Here is a 19,463-nt window from a genome sequence, read left to right on the forward strand (position 1 = left end):
GCTTCAGCAGCCATGTTGGTCTCAACTAATACATGAACGACCAACCACTCAGTTTACAATTTGCAAAAATGTCCTCAATGGAGATGTGAGCGGCCTCAAAAAGAAAGGATTCGACACAGCAGCATATCACTCGTCACAACCAGAAGGCAACTTCGTAGCGATAAAACAAAAAAAAAGGCGCTGCATCCCAACATATAAGGGCCAGTAAACAATGTTGTTTGTTGTTCTATTCAGCTTCAGCTGCAGGGAAATCAGAAGGTCAAACCGACGCCTTTCACAATCAAAAGAGACAAACTCGGGCTTAAGTCGGCCACATGTCCTTCAATGGGCGTAAGAATCACAATGAGCCACAGGAGAACAAATAAAGAGAAGCACAAGGGGATTCACGTTTGAGCAACCCGACGACCCTCCCTGCCCTCGATCGCCGGCCGAACCACCTTCACCCAAAACCAGAGGTAATCTGCGGTGTCAAAGATCTAGGGTGAATATTCTTTTGGCCGTCGTCATACTTGGTGACCGCTTTATAAAAGCAATAGCTCACTTCAGTTTGTGATATATCGTAACTGCACCACAGCAAAGGAGGTTGTTTGGCCCGCCGCGTCACATGACTCCGCATAATTCCATTTGTTAGTGGAACAAAAGAGGTTTGTTTGTTTGAACGAGGAAAATCTAAGATCAGACGATCAGCGCTGGAGTCGACATCAGACAAATCAGATCAGAGCCGCAGATTAAATTCTTCAGCTTTCACCTAAAATCCACAAAGTCACCACTCGGTTACATAACAGGATTCATGAGGCGGCGGGCCGCGGTGTGTAACGTGATGAGCTGAACTCTCTCTGAACCGTTGGAACATTAACATGAAGATTTGTGGTCGCACTAATTGCAGCCACAAGTCATCTCTCCGAAAACACGGCGAGCCATAAAACATGTTGAAGAGCCTCCATGTTTACTGCAGCTGCAGAGCAAAGAGACGCAGCGGGGACGCAACGAGCCGCAGTACGAGACGGAGACACGAGGAAATGCAACGAGACACAAGACGCAAGACAACACGCCGTGCTAAAAAGACAAAATGATCAAACGCACGAGAAACATAACAAGACGAATCGAGACGGGGCGCAAGACCACAAAACAAGACACAATTATCAATTATGAGTGGAGTTTTATTTTTGCTATTGTTTTTATTTAAGCATTTAATGCATCATTTCAACTGTTGCTGTTGGCAAATCTTTGCTATTTAGTACTTTTAGTTAACCATTTATTGCATTACTTTGGCTGACTATTATTTTTGTTAACAATCCATTATTTTAAGTGACTATTTATTACTTTAAACTAACTTAATCCCTTATTTAAACACAATATTTATTACTTTGGGCGAACCCTTTAATCCACTACTACTTAGCTAAATATGTATTATTTTCAATCTAAGCATTTATTAATGAGGCTTTTTTTGGTGAATTTTAGTTATTACTCTAAATGTTGTATTTATTACTGAAGCTCATTGTTTCGGTGTAGTTTTCCAGCTCTCAGTCACCAGTGACTCATCGTCGACTTTGTCTAAATTCCAAACTGTCGGACAAACATGTATTAGCCCCGCTGTTGGTGTCGCTAAATAATGAGCGGACGGGTCAGACTGCACGGACTCTTGACAGAGCTGTGAGAAATGTGCAGATAAAAAAGATTTCATGCAGGAGGTCAGAAGCGTGAAGCAGCTTAACACACAAACACTGAGATACCTTGTGATCGAGCTGAGCAGCAGGGAGGAGGTTATTACTGGACGCCAACTGGGACAAAACCCACAGCTCCAGGCTGTCGGGATTCAGGATTTTGAGGTCAGAGGAAAACAGATGAACCCCGAACAAAGAAACATTATATGGTAAAGTCAACATTTAATGAAGCATAAAAAGGTTAGGCATCATTATTGGCATACAGATACATTATATATACACACACACACACACACACATCAGTAACAGTCATTTACAGTTGCATATGTGAACATTTACAAGAGTAAAGTTGGATACGGTTCGATCAGTGTTCGCGGTTAAAACTCAGGAGGAGTCAAGTTTTCACTTTTTGCTTGAAGGTTTCTGGCTGGTAAATTACTCAAAGCCGTAGTCTATATTTAAATACAAACTGTTTCAACACCAGCAAAAACCTCAAAGTCATAGAAAACCTAAAATAGATCAACAGAAAGACCGCATGTGACAGCTGTTAAAGGAGCTTTCTGTGGCGTTTTAAAGCTTCGGTGGAGCTATTTATATCTGGAACGTGTAAACTCTGGAGCAGAACAGATGAAGAACAATGAATTTAAAGAGGTTTGAGTACGCCGTAACTTTAAGGCTGCTCATCAAACTCCACCGATGTTTCTGGGTATCAGTAAAACTCCTACAATTAAATGCGAGGGCGTTTTCACACCTCAAAGTCCAAACAAAGGCCCATGTTTTTGTTACACATTTGATCCGGTTAGTTTTGGTTTCATACTGCAATTTTGCAAGCGCACTAAAGTATATTGCATGACATACCTACGTGGGCTGCGTCTCCCCATACTTAACATTGATTAGTTTGTAGATTTGATATTGGCATGCTGTCAATTCAGCCTGTAGCCTTAAAAACGAAAAAAAAAAAAAAAAAAAAAGGAACAAAAATAATTGTATTGCCACTATACTAATAATAATAATAATAATAATAATAATAATAATGTGATATTAGCAGCAGCACCAGCCTTAAGCAGAATTTGCTAAATGAACGTCATCGTTGTGCAAAACTGTTAATCTGCAAGCAATCCTGTGAGGTTTGGCAACATTTCTGAAGAGACCTGCAAGGCGACAACTACAATGACTGATCGGGCATTAACTACGGGATAATGACCGCCAAAGTGTATCGTTATACAAACTTAATGACGTGAAAGACAGAAAAAGCAAACCAAACGTTAGTCAGGTTTTGGTGTAAAGATGTAAATGCTGGTTAAATGGGTTATTGTGGCACCAGTATTGAGAGAGACACGTCAGACTTCTGATTAAATAGAGCATAAACTGCAGATCTGTACCACTCTGCCTCCACCAGCTGTCAGTCAGTTAGTACCATGTGCGGTTTCCTATATGTACCAAGCAAATATATTAGGTTTTAAATAACTTTCATCAAAAACAACAACTTAAATCAGGACCATCTTAAAAAAAAAAAAAAAAAAAAAAAAAAAAAAAGAGAGAGAGAGAAGCATTTACAGACGTTTGGCGTGATGCGTCGGTGCGCGAAAGCGAAGAGCGAAGTTCTTGTGATAATAAATACAAAATAAGGCTACATACAAAACAGATTAACAGAGTTACGCCGTCCGTCTGTCCGTCCTGTCCACAGATGGTTTGTCTCAAAGTGCAGGAAATAAAGAGACTACTGCAGTGAAATTTGATCTAAACCCTCAAACCAACTTTGGCCAATTCGACTGTAGGAACTTTTTTCAAACCATTTGAGGAACCTTTGTTTTCACTGGTGGAACTGGGGTCAAAACGAACAGGAGAACATTTTATCTAAACAGTCCCTGCTCGGGGGTGAGGGGGGGTGAGGGGGTGGGGGGGAAGCAGTATTTTCCAAAAGTACAGGAACTTACAGAGAAGGGCTTGCAGCACTGTAGCGCGTTGTTGAATGATCGAGTACTTAATCAGTTTTCCAGCATTACAGTTGTCTTTGTTGTTTTTTTTAAACTGGCAACTACAAACACTTAAATTTTCTTCACTGAATTTTGACAACAACAACAGATCACAATCAGATGGTGGACAAATTCAAGATCTCGAAGATCCAGTGGGGAATTTGAGATTTCTACCTTAATATTTAGTTAATGTCGTTGATGTTTGGTATTGTCGTGCGCAACAATTACAGCTTTCCTTCATATGTCATCGGACTAATTTGTCTAATCTTCACAGCGCTTGAGGCCTTGATGGAAACACAGATAACAAACTGAAGGAACCTTTGGTCCCCTGGTGACTTCCTAGACATTAGTGCGGCAGAAACACAGGTTGAGGAACATTTGAAGAACCTTCTTGACAACCCTGGAAAGAGAGAACCTCACGAACTCTCTGAGGAACCTAACTAAAGCCCCACTTCTACTGTGGACCAGAGGACACGGTCCAACAGCAACGCTAAAAGCCTCAGTATGCTTCAAACAAAGTTGTCGTCAGATTGTGACACGGCATTTTAAACCTCTAGTCTCACAGCAAATTCTCAACCCTTGAATTGTGAAAATGGGCGGAGATTGAAATTTGAGGGTCTTCCAGCAGAGACTGTCAGGAAGAACCCTTTGTTACCCCCGTATGTACGATTTTCTCATGTTGACATACAAAATCATGCCGAATTAACCGCCCAGTTAGCTCCGGGCAAATATTAGCAAGCTACAATATTCCTACACTGGAAAATGACCCAACTCCACTTTACTGAGAGGTGCACAAGTTAGTTTGTACTTCTAATTGCACACATTTGTTTTAGGATGTAGGGGCATCTACCATTTGGCTTTTAAGGTGCTTTCGTTGGTTTCTGGTAAGTAGGGCCCAACAACAAATCTTTGCCCCGGGGCTTCTCAAAAGGTTAATCCGGCCGTGAGCCAGAAACGGACTAAAACAGAAGGCCTTCAGTGTACAAACACTTTGCGTTTGTTTGAAGCAAACTGAATCCAGGTTAAAGTCAGTTGAGGGACTTTGTTGGGTCAGGAAACAGAGAGGGGTGTGAAGGAAGCCAATTAGATTGGCTGAATCCAAACTCCACATCTTTTCAAACGGTATGTTCCTAAAAAGCATCTTATGCTGCATTTGTGGGAAATTGGAAATAAGAAGCTTAGAATGTGTATATTTGCTTGTTTGAACCGGAAACTTCTGCAGAGATAGTTTGATTCACATAAACGAAACCACTGATTTAAAACTGTTTTAAAGGTTTGCAGATTTCTTTAAGTGATACTCGTTTACCGTTTGGGCTGCCATGTTGATTTGTTTGATATCATGGACTGGTTTTTGGATGTTGAAACTTATAAGAGAGCGTACTACAGTGCCTTTGAAGTCCCTTTGAACAACCGAGTGCTGTACTACTTTAAACTGCTAGTTGCTTCCACAGATTCCCAAATTAAAAAATTATAACTGCACATGAGCCATGTGACGGTACGTTTAAACAGGAAGCTGATGAGTGAATGTGGTTGCCAAGAATAAAGCTTGGTTTTTACCATTTTTAAAATTACAGGAAAGGCAACAGAGGAGAACCAGAGAGATTCCACACTTGAAGTCATGAGTACCATGACAAGGGTCATCCAGACAGGCCGGACTGGCGAAGGCTGTGTTTGAAGGCATCAAATGTACCTCCTGAATAAAAGCTAAAGAGTACCATTAAGAAAAAAGGCGTCACACATTCTTTAACAAAGTGAAATGACTGGTTTGGATTTGTAGTCCAGGCTGAAGAGGCTCGTGGCTGGTTGAAATGTCAGCGTTTAAAAGTGTTTGTTTTTTTCCTCTTGTTAAGTGTACCTTGCAGCACCCTGTCCTTCCCCAGTCTGTTTGTCCACTGGGTTCTCATGGGTAAGGCGACCAACAGATGTGGTTCTGGTCCGGTCTGGCCGGTCACACGGTGGTCATGAGTTTGAGCGAACCTGACCTGAACCTGAGGATCTTCTTCTTCAGGTTGTGAGACGCCTTGATCTTGACGAAGGCCTTCGCCTGAGCTGGAGTCATTTCCTGCCTTACCGCTCTGGACCCGGTTGCCCCTAACTGCCCCCAACCCCGGCTCATCCCGCCTGCTCCACCCCCAGCTCCACCTCCCCCACTCTCCTCAGTATCGCTGGTGGTGGTGCTTTCCTCCACGTACTCCTCCTCGCTGGACTCGCTGTCTCCGAAGCAGTTTGTGGTATAGTTGGACCTCTCGTCCTCGCTGGTGTCCACGATGGTGGAGTGAAAGAGGGAGGCGCACTCGGCTGAGTACTCTGAGTCACTTCCTGCAATGTAAGAGTATGGGCTGCTCAGCTGCCCTCCGGATTGAGGGCAAACGTTGGCTGAAGAGTTGCTCAGTAGCTCCTTTCTCTGCCGCCGCTGAGCACGCCTGAACGCCTCGTCGTACGGGACCTCCATGATCGCACGTAACCGCCGGTAGTCGTTCCGTTTGTACTTTGGTTTAGCGACGACCACAATCTGGTCGCGTCCATGGTGATGGTGGTGGTGGTGGTGGTGGTGACCATGATGGTGGTAGTTACCACTGCAGTGGTGGTGGTTTCCATGGAGATGGTGCTTAGAAGCACCTGATCGCACACTGCTTAGTGTCGACGTGGCGTGTTTGTCCAGGACTCGGCCTTCAGGGATGGACGCAGGGAGGCGTTTCATTCTGGATGAAGCGCCTCGCTTGGAGGCCTTAATGTGGGCGGAGCCTGCCTCTTCCTGGAGCCGGTACTTTTTGGAGCTGGACCTTTCTCGGGATCGCTCACCTTTTCTCTCTGACAGAGGCTCATTGTGTTCAGAGGCCCGACTCGTCTTCAGCGCCGTGGTGCTCTTCACCTTGACGTTCCTGGTGCCACCCTTGCGGAGTTTGACACTGTGCTGCTGGGTGGGGACGTGTCTGCCGTTAACCGTGGAGCTCCCCCCTTCTCCTCCTCCTCCTCCTCCTTCGTCCTGACTCTGGGACCCCTGACTGGCAAGTTCCAGTGAGGACCTGTCCCCTGTCTCTGTTGGGCCTGTTTGGAGAGGACTGGAGCTGTTCTTGGGGGTACCCATCTGCGTTTTGACGATTGGATGTGAAATAAGGAGCAGCTCCGGGTCAGAGGGACAACTTGGCTGCTTGTTCTCTTTGGGGGAGGAGTTAGCTTTGGGAGTGCTCAGTTCCCTGAAGTCTTTTGGCAGCGTTGTGGTGGACACTGCAGAGTGAGGAAGAAGCCCTTTGGTCTTCTCTCTCAGGAGACTGTTGGTGCTTGTATTCATGTCCCAGTTGGCGACAGAAGAGCCGTTTTGGATGCTATAACTACGAGGAGAGTCAATGCCACCCGGGAAAACGTTTGGGGTCTCCTGCTCTTCAACTTTACTGTCCACAGACCACTGTCTCTGAGGACACGAGGTGGCAACACCTTCTGCTGATGTTCCCCAAGACGCCCTCAGAGTCCCAACACCAGGACCACAACTGGGACCAGACAGCTGCCTCACACAGAGACTGGCCTGCCTCAGGATGCTCTTTGAGGGGTCCGTGCTGATACTGGTCCTGGGTCTGCTGGACCTGACGGGCTGGGCCTTCCGCTGCAGCAGACTGTAGATGTAGCTGTCCAGTCGCTTATGGGGAGTAGTTTGTGAGGAAAAAGAAGAGAAAGAGGCGGGCCAGGAGGAGCTCTGAGCTACATGAGGAGCTGAAACAGAAGCAGAAAGAGGGAATGTTTCTGGTTTGAGGCCTTCAACACCAGCCTCATCTCTGCCGTGACCCCCATGACCCAATATCTGCACGAAGGCGGGGCTTTGGACGGACACGGCGTGCAGCGGACTCGGGTAGCGGTAGACGTCGCTGCTGTTTCGGGCCACCAGGTCGCAGTGGTATTTCGACTGAGCGTCACTGGAAACCACCGAAGAGGCAGCGTCCGTGGCAGACGGGTGAGGAGCTGAGAGCGAGCGCCGGACCGTACCGGAGAAAGACGAGTCATCAAAAAGTCCTCCAACCAGCTCGTCATACTCCAAACAGCTGGCCAGCTCATCTGGAGACAGAAGGAATTTGACATTAGTAAGCAGATCCAGACGCAGCTGCAGAGTTGGGGCAGTTGTTATTTTAGGCATTTGGCTGACCGATACAGCGTGACTGTGAGGCAGACTGCTCAACACTTCACAGTTTCAAACATCGAGAATCTAAATGGATCCGAGTTCATTTCATGCTGCTGTGTTTCCTTAATGTCAGCAGCTGACAGGAAGTTGACTCTGACCAGAGCTGTTTCCAGGCCGTTCTGATTAAATGCTCTGCTGGGCGTGGTAATAACTGTTTGGTTCGGCTGTGGATTGGAGCGCTTGGGCATTAGTAAGTGGAAAATTCTGTTCAGCGGAGACCGTGTGTTGTGAAATGTTAACCCTCCACTGTCCCGGGATAGGAAATTAAATGATATACAGACCAGGACTTGGCAGGACACTCGTTTAGACGTCACTCTTTGGGGGCTCCTCAGGATTAAGAGCTCCATTTATTCCCCATTTAGCAGAATTTTTTTTTAGGTCAGTTTAGTGCTGAGTACAGAGCTGAAGCAGACGGGACAAACCAACTTAAACACAGTTTTTTTTCTTATGACCGAGTAAATACACGAGACTGTTCTGGTACCAAAGCAGACACGATGGCTGACCAGCAGCTCGTTCGGTTTCTGTGCAGCGACATTGGACTGAGTTTATCTGCGATCATGGATGGAGGTTGCGGGACTGCGGAGAAAACTTGAGCCGAGTCCACTTTGTAAAGCAAAGCTGGCTTTAGTAAAAAAAAAAATTAAAAAAAAAATTTAAAAAAGCATTTTAATTTATTGCTACGCGTCCATCGGTGACGCACAAAAAAAAAAAATCGGCGGTCAAAGTCGCTCGCAGATATCAAACGTTTAAAAACATCCTTCAAACCGACTTAAGATCTCACTGCACGAGTTCTTCAGACTTTTTAGTTTAGTTTTATTTTATTTTGTTCTTCATTTTTGCATGTTTTTACTTTGATGTACAGTATATATATAAAAAAAAATGTATTACCATTTTCTTTTGTTCCTATTTTACCTTTGTTTTTTTTGTTTTCTTTATTATCATTATTTGAATTTACGAGGGGTGGTCAAAAATGATCTGTTGTGTGCACCGTGATTTGCTCACGAGGGTTATTGCTTCCTTCGTTTCAGTGAGCATCACGCTGCTGCGCTGTGTTCAACAGGAACAGCCTCCAAACGTTTTGATCCACCCTTCTATTTTTAACATCGTTTACTCCGTTTCCTGTTTTGATATTATCATTATTTATCTTACTTTTCTCCCACAGAAATACTGTTTTTCGGCAATATCTTTCGATGATTTTTTTTTTTTTTTTTGTCATTCCACACACAGTTTTTATGCACAAATGGAAATTTTAACATTCATACTAAAAGAAAGGTGGAGTCATATTCACACTTATGTAAACTCAGAAATAAAACAATTTACTCCCAACTGAATAAAGCATCATTACATGCAGCTCCATCAGAGCCTGTTAGAGCAGGGGAAACAGCTGGAACTCATAACATTAACGATGTGTCTGAGCACAGAGACATCAATAATGTTTTTCCTGCTGCGACACGTCAAGAATATCTGCAGAAAGAAAGGCCTGTTGTGACCGGGCTTCACGTCTGATTTTAGCGCTGTGATGCTCGCTTACACGATCCGTCCCCCCGGGGCTCGTATTTACACACAGGACAGAAAATACACAGCAGAACTAATTATAAAAAGAGGAAATGAAACCCGAGCAGACATCCAGACCGGTTGTGGACGTTCGGGGAAAAAGTGTTGGTCACGGGTGATGGTAGTTCGATCAGATACGTTGTCTGTGAATGTCTGTTGATACGTTCGGGATCAACAGTTTGTGTCAGAAGATGTGTTCAAAGAAAACGTATCCGGGCGGCGTGACGGGTCGTTCAAAGCGTCCTTGCCGTTGCAGTGGCTTGGGTGTGTTCACGCTTCTTATCAGGTGATGTTTAAGTGCCCAGTATGAACCGAGACTCGTCGCGGCGGCCGCAGCCAGAAACCCTGCGGCGGTCGCAGGGGTTTGTGGGGTTTAAAACAAAATGAGGCTCTCAGATTCCTGGTGGAGGTCAAAGGTCACGATGCCGAGCAACTGCGTTGATAATTCACAACGGTGGTTCCCAGCCTGTGTCATCAGACGTTTCCCCGGCCTGTCGGATACAAAACCTCCTCACCGAGACCTTGATTTTAAACTGCGATAAACGACAGAACTTTTAAAGTTTTAATAATTTTTTTTTTTATTTGATAGCAATTTTGGTGAAATATGTTGGAGCAGCAGAGGTGAAAACTCCTAAATAAATAACCAAAAATCAGAATCTGCTGTGTGTGTGTGAGAAATCTGTCAGTGTGACGACAACTTACCGAGCAGCAGAAACCTTGGCACGGTAAAAATATGTTTTCATTGCCTCTCGGCTTATGAATTATAGTGATTCATTTCTAATTATGGAAACGTATCTACAGGCTACATACTTTATTGGACTTAATTTAACAGATCAAATATTCAGGAACGGTGAAATTAAACACCTTAAACCTGAGGACAGACGCGGTGGTGCGATAATTTCACTGCAGCCGATGAAGCTGCAGGTTTTTAAGAAACTCGGAGGAAGGACTCAGATTAACAGCTGCAGGCTACAAACGTAATTTCCGCTCCTGTTAACGTTTTGTTGAGACCCAGATTACACGGCCATCAGAAGCAGCTCTCTGATCAGCTCCACTAAAAACACCATCCGCTCTATTTGGATATACTGAAGCCTTGATTAAGCTGCAACGAGCACCCAGTCACTTTTCAAAATAAAACGCACAGGTGCAGACTCCCTCCTAATGGTACGTCACATCTTTGTCTGCAGCACAAACTAGAAAAACAACATTAAACACAAAACACAACAACAACAAAAAAATATAGAAGCACAAAAGTCAAAGACAAATGACCAAATCAGGTTTTAAAGATTTAACTGCACTGCTGTTGTTCAGGTGTATCTCTGTGGGCGGAGCTTCCTGCTGAGCCCACCCGGACGCTCGCCGACAGGGCGTCCAGGTGGGTCTCAGGAGGGTTCACAGCTTCCTGCGGACGGAGAGGTGGACCGGCCGCTCGTACCTGTGGACGGGAGACGTCCGTCAGCGTCAGCCGTCGAGCAGAAACACTCGCTGAAGACCGAGTTGGAGGAGTTGGAGAGAGATCCGGACACACCGTCGCTCAGCTCGTAGAAACCTGAGAGACACGAGAGCCGAGGAACTGTTAAGTCAAAATTTTTACTTTTTCTGTCAGAAAATGTTATTTCTTGTCTAGGAATTTTTTTCAAGATTTCCGGGCACCTGAGCTCGGCCGGCTGTCGGTCTCCGGCTGGTCATGTGACGCCTCAGTGTCCAATCGCAGGTCGCTGATCTGTCGGTCCAACTCCTGTAACTGACTGATGAGGCCAGCGTCCCTCCTCCTCAGACAGTTCTGACAGAGAAGCATGAAAACACAGTTAGATTTTTTTATCAGCTCAGCTCATCAAGGAAATAAAGTCCAACATTTTTTACTGAGATTTGACCTACGAAGTCGAAAACATGTTTTGTTAAATTTTTCACTGAAAAAAATTCACATCTTCTTCCTATCTGGTAATTTGAACTTTGTCTCAAATTTGCTGAAGTTCATTTTTCTATGTAATGTTTTTTTCATTTTGTCATAATTTGGAGTTAGTAAATAATTTGACTTTACATCTCATAATTCAAACAAAATCAAAGTTGTGTCAATTCTGTCATGATATATTCTCCATTTTATAAGTTTGAGTCCTTATCTTTTTCTTCATTTTATTGTTGAGTCTTCATATAATATTTATTTTTATATTATAAATTTTTTATGTTATAATTTTGACTAAGTCAGAGGTTTATCTGTTATAATTTGTTTATCTAGATTTTTTTATTTCAGCAATTTGACTTTATATGTAATTATTTTGAACTTTTATTGGAAAAATGTTAAACTTCATCTTCTAGTTTTTCTTGTAGTATTTTATCATGACCCTCTTTCTTTGTCCTCTTCGGAGGACGTGGGTTTCCATTTGGCCGTCGACCCGCCTGTTTCCTGTTTCAGAGTTCAGCTCGTTTGCCTCTGATGAAAATCTGTGAATTGCCTTTTCTCCAAACAAAAGTCGGACAGAGTCCTGATCCCAGAGGAGACTTTAATGGTCCTGCTGAGAAAACCAGACGGAACAAAAGCAGATTTCTTCAAAGTGTTCCACTTGATTTTAAACCAATAAATAAATTGGGATATTAAATGACTAAAAGTCGAGAGGGACAGTTGTGACCGGATCTCAGATCAGTTGGTGGTTTTACTTCAGTGAAAACAGATGACTAAAAACAAACAGTTCCTGCAGATTAAACCGTAAGAAGAGAAAAGTCCTTCATCCTGAGATCTGAAGAGGAGCACAGCGGTGGTTTGTTCTGGACCAGCTGATCACAGACTGGATCAGTTTGGTGCAGCGGCATCTGGTTCTGCTCGTTTGCATCCAAGACTGAACAAAAGTAAAAGCGAGAACGAAATTAATGAAAATAAACTGTTGGTGTGAAGAGACTGCACGTCTTTGCTGTGTTGGCACGGCTAGAAATAACCTCTTGAGGGGCCGCGGGGCAGAAAGGTACCACCGGGCCCCCATTGACTCCCCCTCCCTCTATCATTTCCACCAGAAATAAACACGTTCAGACCCAAAAAGTTGGTCCAACATGGCAACCAGAAAATACCAGGACAGGAAGTCTGGACCATGATGACATCATCAGACAGTGTGTCTTTTTAAAAAGGGAAAACCAAGGAAAAGTTCTGTGACATCCTCAGCGTCAAGCTCCAGCTACACAATGTGATCCTCCATTTCGCTCCCTGCTCTGTTGCTATGGCGACGCATCAACTCAACTAAAAACGGGTCGAAATGCTTTCTTTGGAGCTGGAGACACTGAAGATCAGAGGTCACAGGGACAAGACCACAGATGAAGTTTTTGATCCTGATGATCTGAAGACTTTTTGCCTGAACAGATACTCTGATCTCAGATCTGCTGCTGACTCGTCTTCACTGTTCTTCGACTCTTTTAAAAGGACTCCCGTTACGTCCCCCTGTGAGGTTTTCACACCAAACTCTTATCAGACCGTCTCAAGGAGGCCGGTTTGAATCTGAAGCAGTCCCACTGCTCGGTTTCCAGCAGTTATCTCGAAGGTTTTTGATCTCAGCTGAGAGGAAATCAGATTCAATCATCCTGGAATCAGATACGAGAACATAAGAGACGGAGTGTGTTGAACAGGAAGCGGCTCGTATTTCAGGGTTTTCAGATGAATTCGAGGACAAATGCTGCAGATTGTGTTGCTGTGATTTTAAGACAATGCAGCTTGTAAATGCATTTTATACCAAATTTTATACCAAACTCTTTAAAGATTTGTAAAACTTCCTTTGTCGTTAACTAATTTGAAACAGGCGTCTTTAACGTGACAAAAAGAGGATGTTTCATATCTAAAACTGATGTTAACGCAGATGAAAATAATCACGTATTATTGATAAGTAACTCTGATAAAACCACAAAGATTTGAAACTACAGAAACAGACTGATGTTCATAAAGATCAGCGGGATTCTCCTTTAAACAGTCTGCAGTGAGACTTGATGACACACACACACACACACACACACACACACACACACACACACACACACACACACACACACACACACACACACACACACACACACACACACACACACACACACACTGAATCAGCCCAAGCCCCAGCCCCTCCCCCTCCTGACATGGAAAACATGCAGGTTATGCAGCACAGCTCTCAGGTCATGTGCTGCATTCCTGCGACTGAGCTGCTGCAGAGAAACAAAAACACACTGCTGCTGACTGATTGTCAATACATGAATACCAATACATGAATACACATGAATACCATTACATAAATACCATTACATGAATACACATGAATACCAATACATGAATACACATGAATACCATTACATAAATACCAATACATGAATACCATTACATGAATACCACTACGTGATCACTAATACCGGATCACCAATACATGATCCTTACTCGTGATCAATATTACCTGATCAGGCTCAAACACATATACGTGTAAACGTAAAGTTCTGTCATCACACACACATTTGTACGTTTGTGTGTGTGTTTAACGAGCAGCGTCTTCAAACTGTCCCCGACTCTCCTCCAGTTGTTTTGTTCTGTCAATCAACCAGCTGACAGCCGGCCTTAAGGGCCCCACCCACCGACCCTGCAGCTGAGCCCACGACAGGAAGTGAGTTCGCGCATATCCTGTGTGAACTGACTGCCTGCGCCCGTGTTTAAGTTTCTCAGCCTGACCTTTGACCTCCCGGTCCAGAAGAAAAGTCACAGCTCGGTCGCAGGTTAGTCAGCGGAACTGCAAGCCCCCCCCCCAAAAAAAAGTTCCTCTACTCTCACGGAGCACGACCCCTCAGAGGAGGAAGGGTTTGAAGACAAAACCACAGGCCGCATATAAAGATTTGACTTCAGTCGTCTGTCGTGTTGTTTTAATGGAGGACCCTGTGAATGCCGATCTCGTGACTCTGAGCTGTCGCCTGTCTCTCAGGACACTGGGACTGTTCACCAGGTTAACCCTCTGAACCTCCTCATGGTGGAAACAGCACAATCATGGCTAGATGTAGAGAGAACTGAAACGCGTCTTTTGTGCAGAAGAACACAGTTATGATGTCATGAATCAGAGAGGAAGGAAAAGTTGAACTTCTTTGATGGTCTGAGTGTTTGTTCTCGTTTCCCCCTCCAGAGAAGCGGTTTAGAGACGCGCTTCGTCCTCTGAGACCACGACTAGAGAGCCTTCTTTTTATCGGACCAGGACCAGGACCAGGACCAAGACAAAGACAAAGACCTGGACCAAGACCAAGACAAAGACCTGGACCACCCTCCCGAGTTTCCTGTGCAGACCGTGTTTGTGTTTCAGCTGCTCTGTCAGAGCTGAAAGTCGATCTGCAGAGTTTCCAGCAGCTCGCAGGAATCTCCATTTGTTACTGCTTCAAATGGGATGGGGGAGGGAGGAGGGGGAAGGGGAGGAGGAAAAGGAGGAGGGGGGGGGGGGCACTAATCTGCGCCAGATTCTGCAGAAACAACCGACACAGAAATCTGACCTGGAAACAGATTGTGGAAACACACGGTTCTGTCCTAAAGGTTTTGTCGACGACTCCAACCGGCAGATCGGAGATCAGATTCCCTTCAAAACGCACTCTGTGAAAACACGACGAGGAGCCGGAGTCTGCAAAACCTCAGTCCAGAAGAGACAAACAGCAGCCGAGCGAGCAGCGTCCACATTTTCCAGACTTTTAAAAACTGCACTTAAAACATCACGGGACTCCGTTCAGGGGACTCAAACAGATGAAGCTCAAACTCTTCCCTCACGAAGCTCCTCTCTCCTGCTGGACTTCACACCAGCTTCACTTCAAAGCTCTCACGTCGCCACGCAGACGTGCTAAAAGTTGCACTTGAACGCAGCACGGAAGACGACAGCTGACATTCAGCTGACGCTCCTGCGGGACAGGAAACACGTCGTCCGCAGAAATCAGAACAAATTCTGAGCCGAGAGTCTGCAGGACCTCTTCGAACCTTTGAGTGGATTTTAAACGTCACTCGGCTCCTTTTTTAAAAAATTTTTTGTTTTATTCTTCACTCATGTGAACGACTGAGATGATTGACACCCTGAGCATCTTCAAGTTTGGAACGATAAATCGATTAGTCGATCGACACTAATTGACTCTTTTAATCTTAGTGTCACAATTTTTTGTCATTTCAACCACTGACAGTTTATAGTGAACATAATAAAAATGTGATGGATCAACACGTCCTTCCCTCATGTTTTCTGTCTCTTAATGACTTCACACGCAAAAAAAACCCAAAACATAAGTAATTTGGTAAAATAACTTAATCAAAACCAGATTTTTAGTCCCACTAAGACCACAGCCACAACATGGAGGATGAACAACTCGACAAGTTTCCAATTAACAACATTTTTTAGACCCAAATAACCTGAAGTGAACCCGACTATAAACCTACAAACAGACTTCACCCTGAAATGTACTGAAACATGTTTTTATCATCAGAAGGGAGTGAAGTCCCCATAACATCAGTAAAACAAGAACACATACACACACACGCACCTCTTCTCTTCCTCTTAAACCTGGAATCACTGAAACTCCCAGCATCCTCTCTGAGCCGCAGGGGACGGACCATCAGACTGGAGGAGTTAATTTAAGTCAAACATAAAACCTTCTCCTCACTCCCCCACCAACAGACACACACACACTGATTAAAACCGCCTGAGTTCATCATCCATGACATCATCGTCTTTATGGACGTCCAGACGTTTATTATCCGACATTAAAGACAAATTATTCATCAAAGAAAACAAGAACCGACGTTTGACTGAATCTGACTCCAAAACATGGAAACTAATGATGATCAGATTATTATCCTTCCTGTTTCACTGTATTTGAAACCCATCTCAACCTTTTCTCATAATTACAAAGAATACACACTCTTATTAATACTTAAAAATCTCATAATTATGAGGAAGGTCTTAACTATGACCTCATATGATTTTCAAAAAACTACCTGTTACCAGAAACTTTTTAATCACCAAAAGAAAAATGATCTCAGAATGAAAAACAACCTAATAATTACAATGAGAAATCATAAAGGAAAAAAAAAAGGAAAAAATCTCAAATTACAAGAAAAAAATGTGTTTTCATGAGTCTCATAATTATGAAAAATGATCTCATAACATAAATTATGACACGGTTACAAGAAAATGATCTGTTAACAATTACAAGCAAACGATCTCATCATCAAAAGTTTTCATATTTACGAGAAGCACCGTAGCACCGATACGGAAAAACAGCTAACTCATAACCACAGCAACAAACCATCTAATAATCTCAGATAAGGTCTCCAATTATTTTCTTTCGAGATTTTTTTTTTTTTTTAACCCCACAGCGAATTATAGTGAGGAGATCCTCAGGGCTCTATTTTTGGTCCTTTACAATTTTTCATTGATGACTTAATAATAACCTGCTTGTGGTTTCTGTCTTCTCGTCCCCACTGTTATTTTCTGATGAAACTGTTTCCAGTTTCACGTGAATATTTTAGTTTATTGATTAAATACAAAACTGAGCCTTTTAAATGGAGGTCTATGGAATAAGACTGATTATTGTAATGTAGTTTTGGATTTCATGATTTTTAAGGAAATTCAAGTTCTGAACAATTGTATATGTTTATGTCAAATTATGTGATTTTATTGAACAATCTCCAAACATTTTCTACATCGTTAACATCAGTTTTCAGATCTTCATTCAGATTCAAGAATTTTAATTGATCAGTTTTCCATCTCGTAGCAGTAATCATAAATATGAGGCTTCGACTAATGATGAATTTTTATTACATATTAAAGTACTGACTATTTTGTTGATGAATCAATCTGCAGTTAAGAGATATAAAACATCAGATATCAGTTTCCTGAAGATCAAGTTAAAGACATGAAATGTTTTGTCTGATAAGAAAACCAGAGATGTTATTGTAAAAAGACACAAAAAAAGCAGCGGAAACTGGTGAAATGAAAAATGAAATACAGTCACCTACAAAGTCAGCTGTATACTAATTAATCAGATGCCATTCCGTTAATCGATAAATTGTTTTAGTGATCAAAACCCTCCACTCTCTGCTGTCAGTTTCTCCAAAATCTCAGATTTTATGTTTTTCTGTCACGATAAACTGATATTTTGAGGTTTAATGAGAAACAGGACACTTGAAGATTAGCCACTGCATTATTTTCTGAAGACTGATCAATCAATCAATAACAACTGAAAACAATGGATGTCTGCAGTTCTAACAGCCTCCAGGTGTCTTTTTTTTTTACCTCCTACAGTCTGTCACATCAGACAGGCTGACCCCGCCCTTACCTCTGACCTCACACCTGAGTCATTCCGTCCCAGACTGTGGTCACACAAGTCAGAAGGTCATGAGACAGACAGGTCAGGACCTACCAGCTGTTTCCGGAGCAGCAGGATGTTCTCCTCCAGCAGCTTCTCCTCGGAGCTCAGCTGAGCCTCCCTCTGCCGTTCCTCCACCTCCTCCTCACGGAGCTCAAGCGCGGCCCGGACCAGCACCTCCTGCCGCTGCCGCAGATACTCCAGCTCGCCGAGTCCGGACACGGTGGCCTCCAGCCGCTCCCGGACCGAGCGCAGCCGCTCCGCAGCATCCACGTCCGCAGCCACTGCCTTGTCCCGGCCGCAGCGGCCGTCTGCGTCCCGCCTGCAGGGACCGGAGAGCAGCATCTCCTCCGGCAGCCGCCCCGCTGTGACCTCAGGGTCTCCGCAGCATCAGGGTGCGGAGAAGCTGCGGGACTGGAGGAGCATTGTGCGGAGAGCGGCGGGTCTGTTCGGGAACTCAGCCGCGGATCAGCTGAGAGGAAACACCTGGTGACACTCACCTGGATTAATCACCTGGTAAAGTGAACCCAGGAACATAAAGCGGGTCCCTGTCAGTAAGTGGCTCCAGATCAGATCCTTTCCTCCGCAGCTTCCAGTATCAACCGGTGGTTTAACGGTCCTCCTGCAGGAAAACGAGTGAAATTATTCCGGTGAGTCGGTCCCGACTCCTGTCGACTAGATGTCCAGGTACGTCCGAGCACTCTGCGAGGCAGCAGCGGTGAGAAGAGCCGTGAGAACAAAGCGGAGAGCCGGGGTGAACTCTGTCCTGCTGCCGCTCCTCCGGAGGCTCCGTCCACACTGACCAGAGGCTCAGCGAGGCTGTTGAACCCCGCCCCCTCCACGCTGTCTGACACACCCCTCAGAGTGACGTCAGCTGCATTGAAAATATGAGCTTCCTGTCATTACCTTCAAAATAAAAACATTTTGATGCTTTGTTTAATTTTGATGTTTTTATAGGCTACTTTCTTAAAACAGTACATGTCAATATTCGCACAGGTAATATTGATTATAGTTCTATAATTCTTAGAGTATTTGTATGTTTTAAAGTAAAAAAATATATATATTTTTGTTCATTTTGTTTTCCCTCACCATTTTAAATAACATAACAGAACTCTGTTTCTTAATATCAGATCGGTCTTTATTGATCTCCACGAGGGAAATTCTAACTTTATCGCAACCTAAAAGTGGAAGAAAGGAGTGAAGTGCAACATAAAAACAAACTCTCAAAAATATATAGACCTATCAGAAACACAGAAATATATAATAATACACACACTGTATATAGGGTAGAATATGGCAGTCACTTGAGATATCTATATAAATCAAAAAGGCGGAGAATGTTGGCACAAACAATGAGAGTTTTAACAAATGAGTGGCACCAAATTTACTTTATTTTGGAGGGCAAATTCTAAGTGCTTCCTGCCTGAGTCCCTTAATTGTTAATTTACCAGCTTGATGCTCCCCCTCAGATCCACCTCTTTTTTTCCCTTCTTTTTTTGAGTTTTCCCTCAAGTCCTAAAGCTCTGAGTTTTAGTAACATTATGAAGGGCTATTGTACTAACTAAATACAAAATAATATTTAATAACTGTGAAAACAAGACGTATCATTAAAGTCGTGCGTTTTATGTATTTATATGTAATTAAATAGAATACACTGTGAAAATATTGGTAGTTTTTTTTACACAAGTTCTTAACAAAACTTTTGCAAAACAAAATGATTTGATGTTTTTCTTGACAGCAACATAATGTCAACTTCTCAAATTT

General features: G+C 43.6%; 1 protein-coding gene across 1 annotated transcript; it reads right to left on the reverse strand.

Moving 5' to 3' along the window:
* Positions 1-1,813: 1,813 nt before the first annotated feature.
* Positions 1,814-18,485, reverse strand: dact1 (dishevelled-binding antagonist of beta-catenin 1). The gene is made up of 4 exons (XM_069717064.1): positions 17,754-18,485; positions 11,019-11,148; positions 10,801-10,914; positions 1,814-7,687 (listed from the first exon to the last, which is right to left on the reverse strand). The coding sequence occupies exons 1-4, from the start codon at positions 18,042-18,044 to the stop codon at positions 5,589-5,591; spliced, it is 2,634 nt and encodes an 877-aa protein (XP_069573165.1). The 5' UTR covers positions 18,045-18,485; the 3' UTR covers positions 1,814-5,588.
* Between the last annotated feature and the right edge of the window lie 978 nt (positions 18,486-19,463).

Source organism: Brachyistius frenatus, unplaced genomic scaffold, assembly GCF_029030835.1.
Source record: "Brachyistius frenatus isolate BFR_SWC_R1_liver_20210118 unplaced genomic scaffold, ASM2903083v1 Contig_168, whole genome shotgun sequence".
In the NCBI taxonomy this organism is placed as follows: domain Eukaryota; kingdom Metazoa; phylum Chordata; class Actinopteri; family Embiotocidae; genus Brachyistius; species Brachyistius frenatus.

Coding starts and splice junctions, on each gene's coding strand:
- dact1 (XM_069717064.1), bottom strand. CDS start 18,044: ATGCTGCTCTCCGGTCCCTGCAGGCGGGACGCAGACGGCCGCTGCGGC. Junction 11,149..17,753: donor TGCTGCTCCGGAAACAGCTG/GTAGGTCCTGAC, acceptor CTTCTCTGTCAG/AACTGTCTGAGGAGGAGGGA. Junction 10,915..11,018: donor CGACAGCCGGCCGAGCTCAG/GTGCCCGGAAAT, acceptor CGTGTCTCTCAG/GTTTCTACGAGCTGAGCGAC.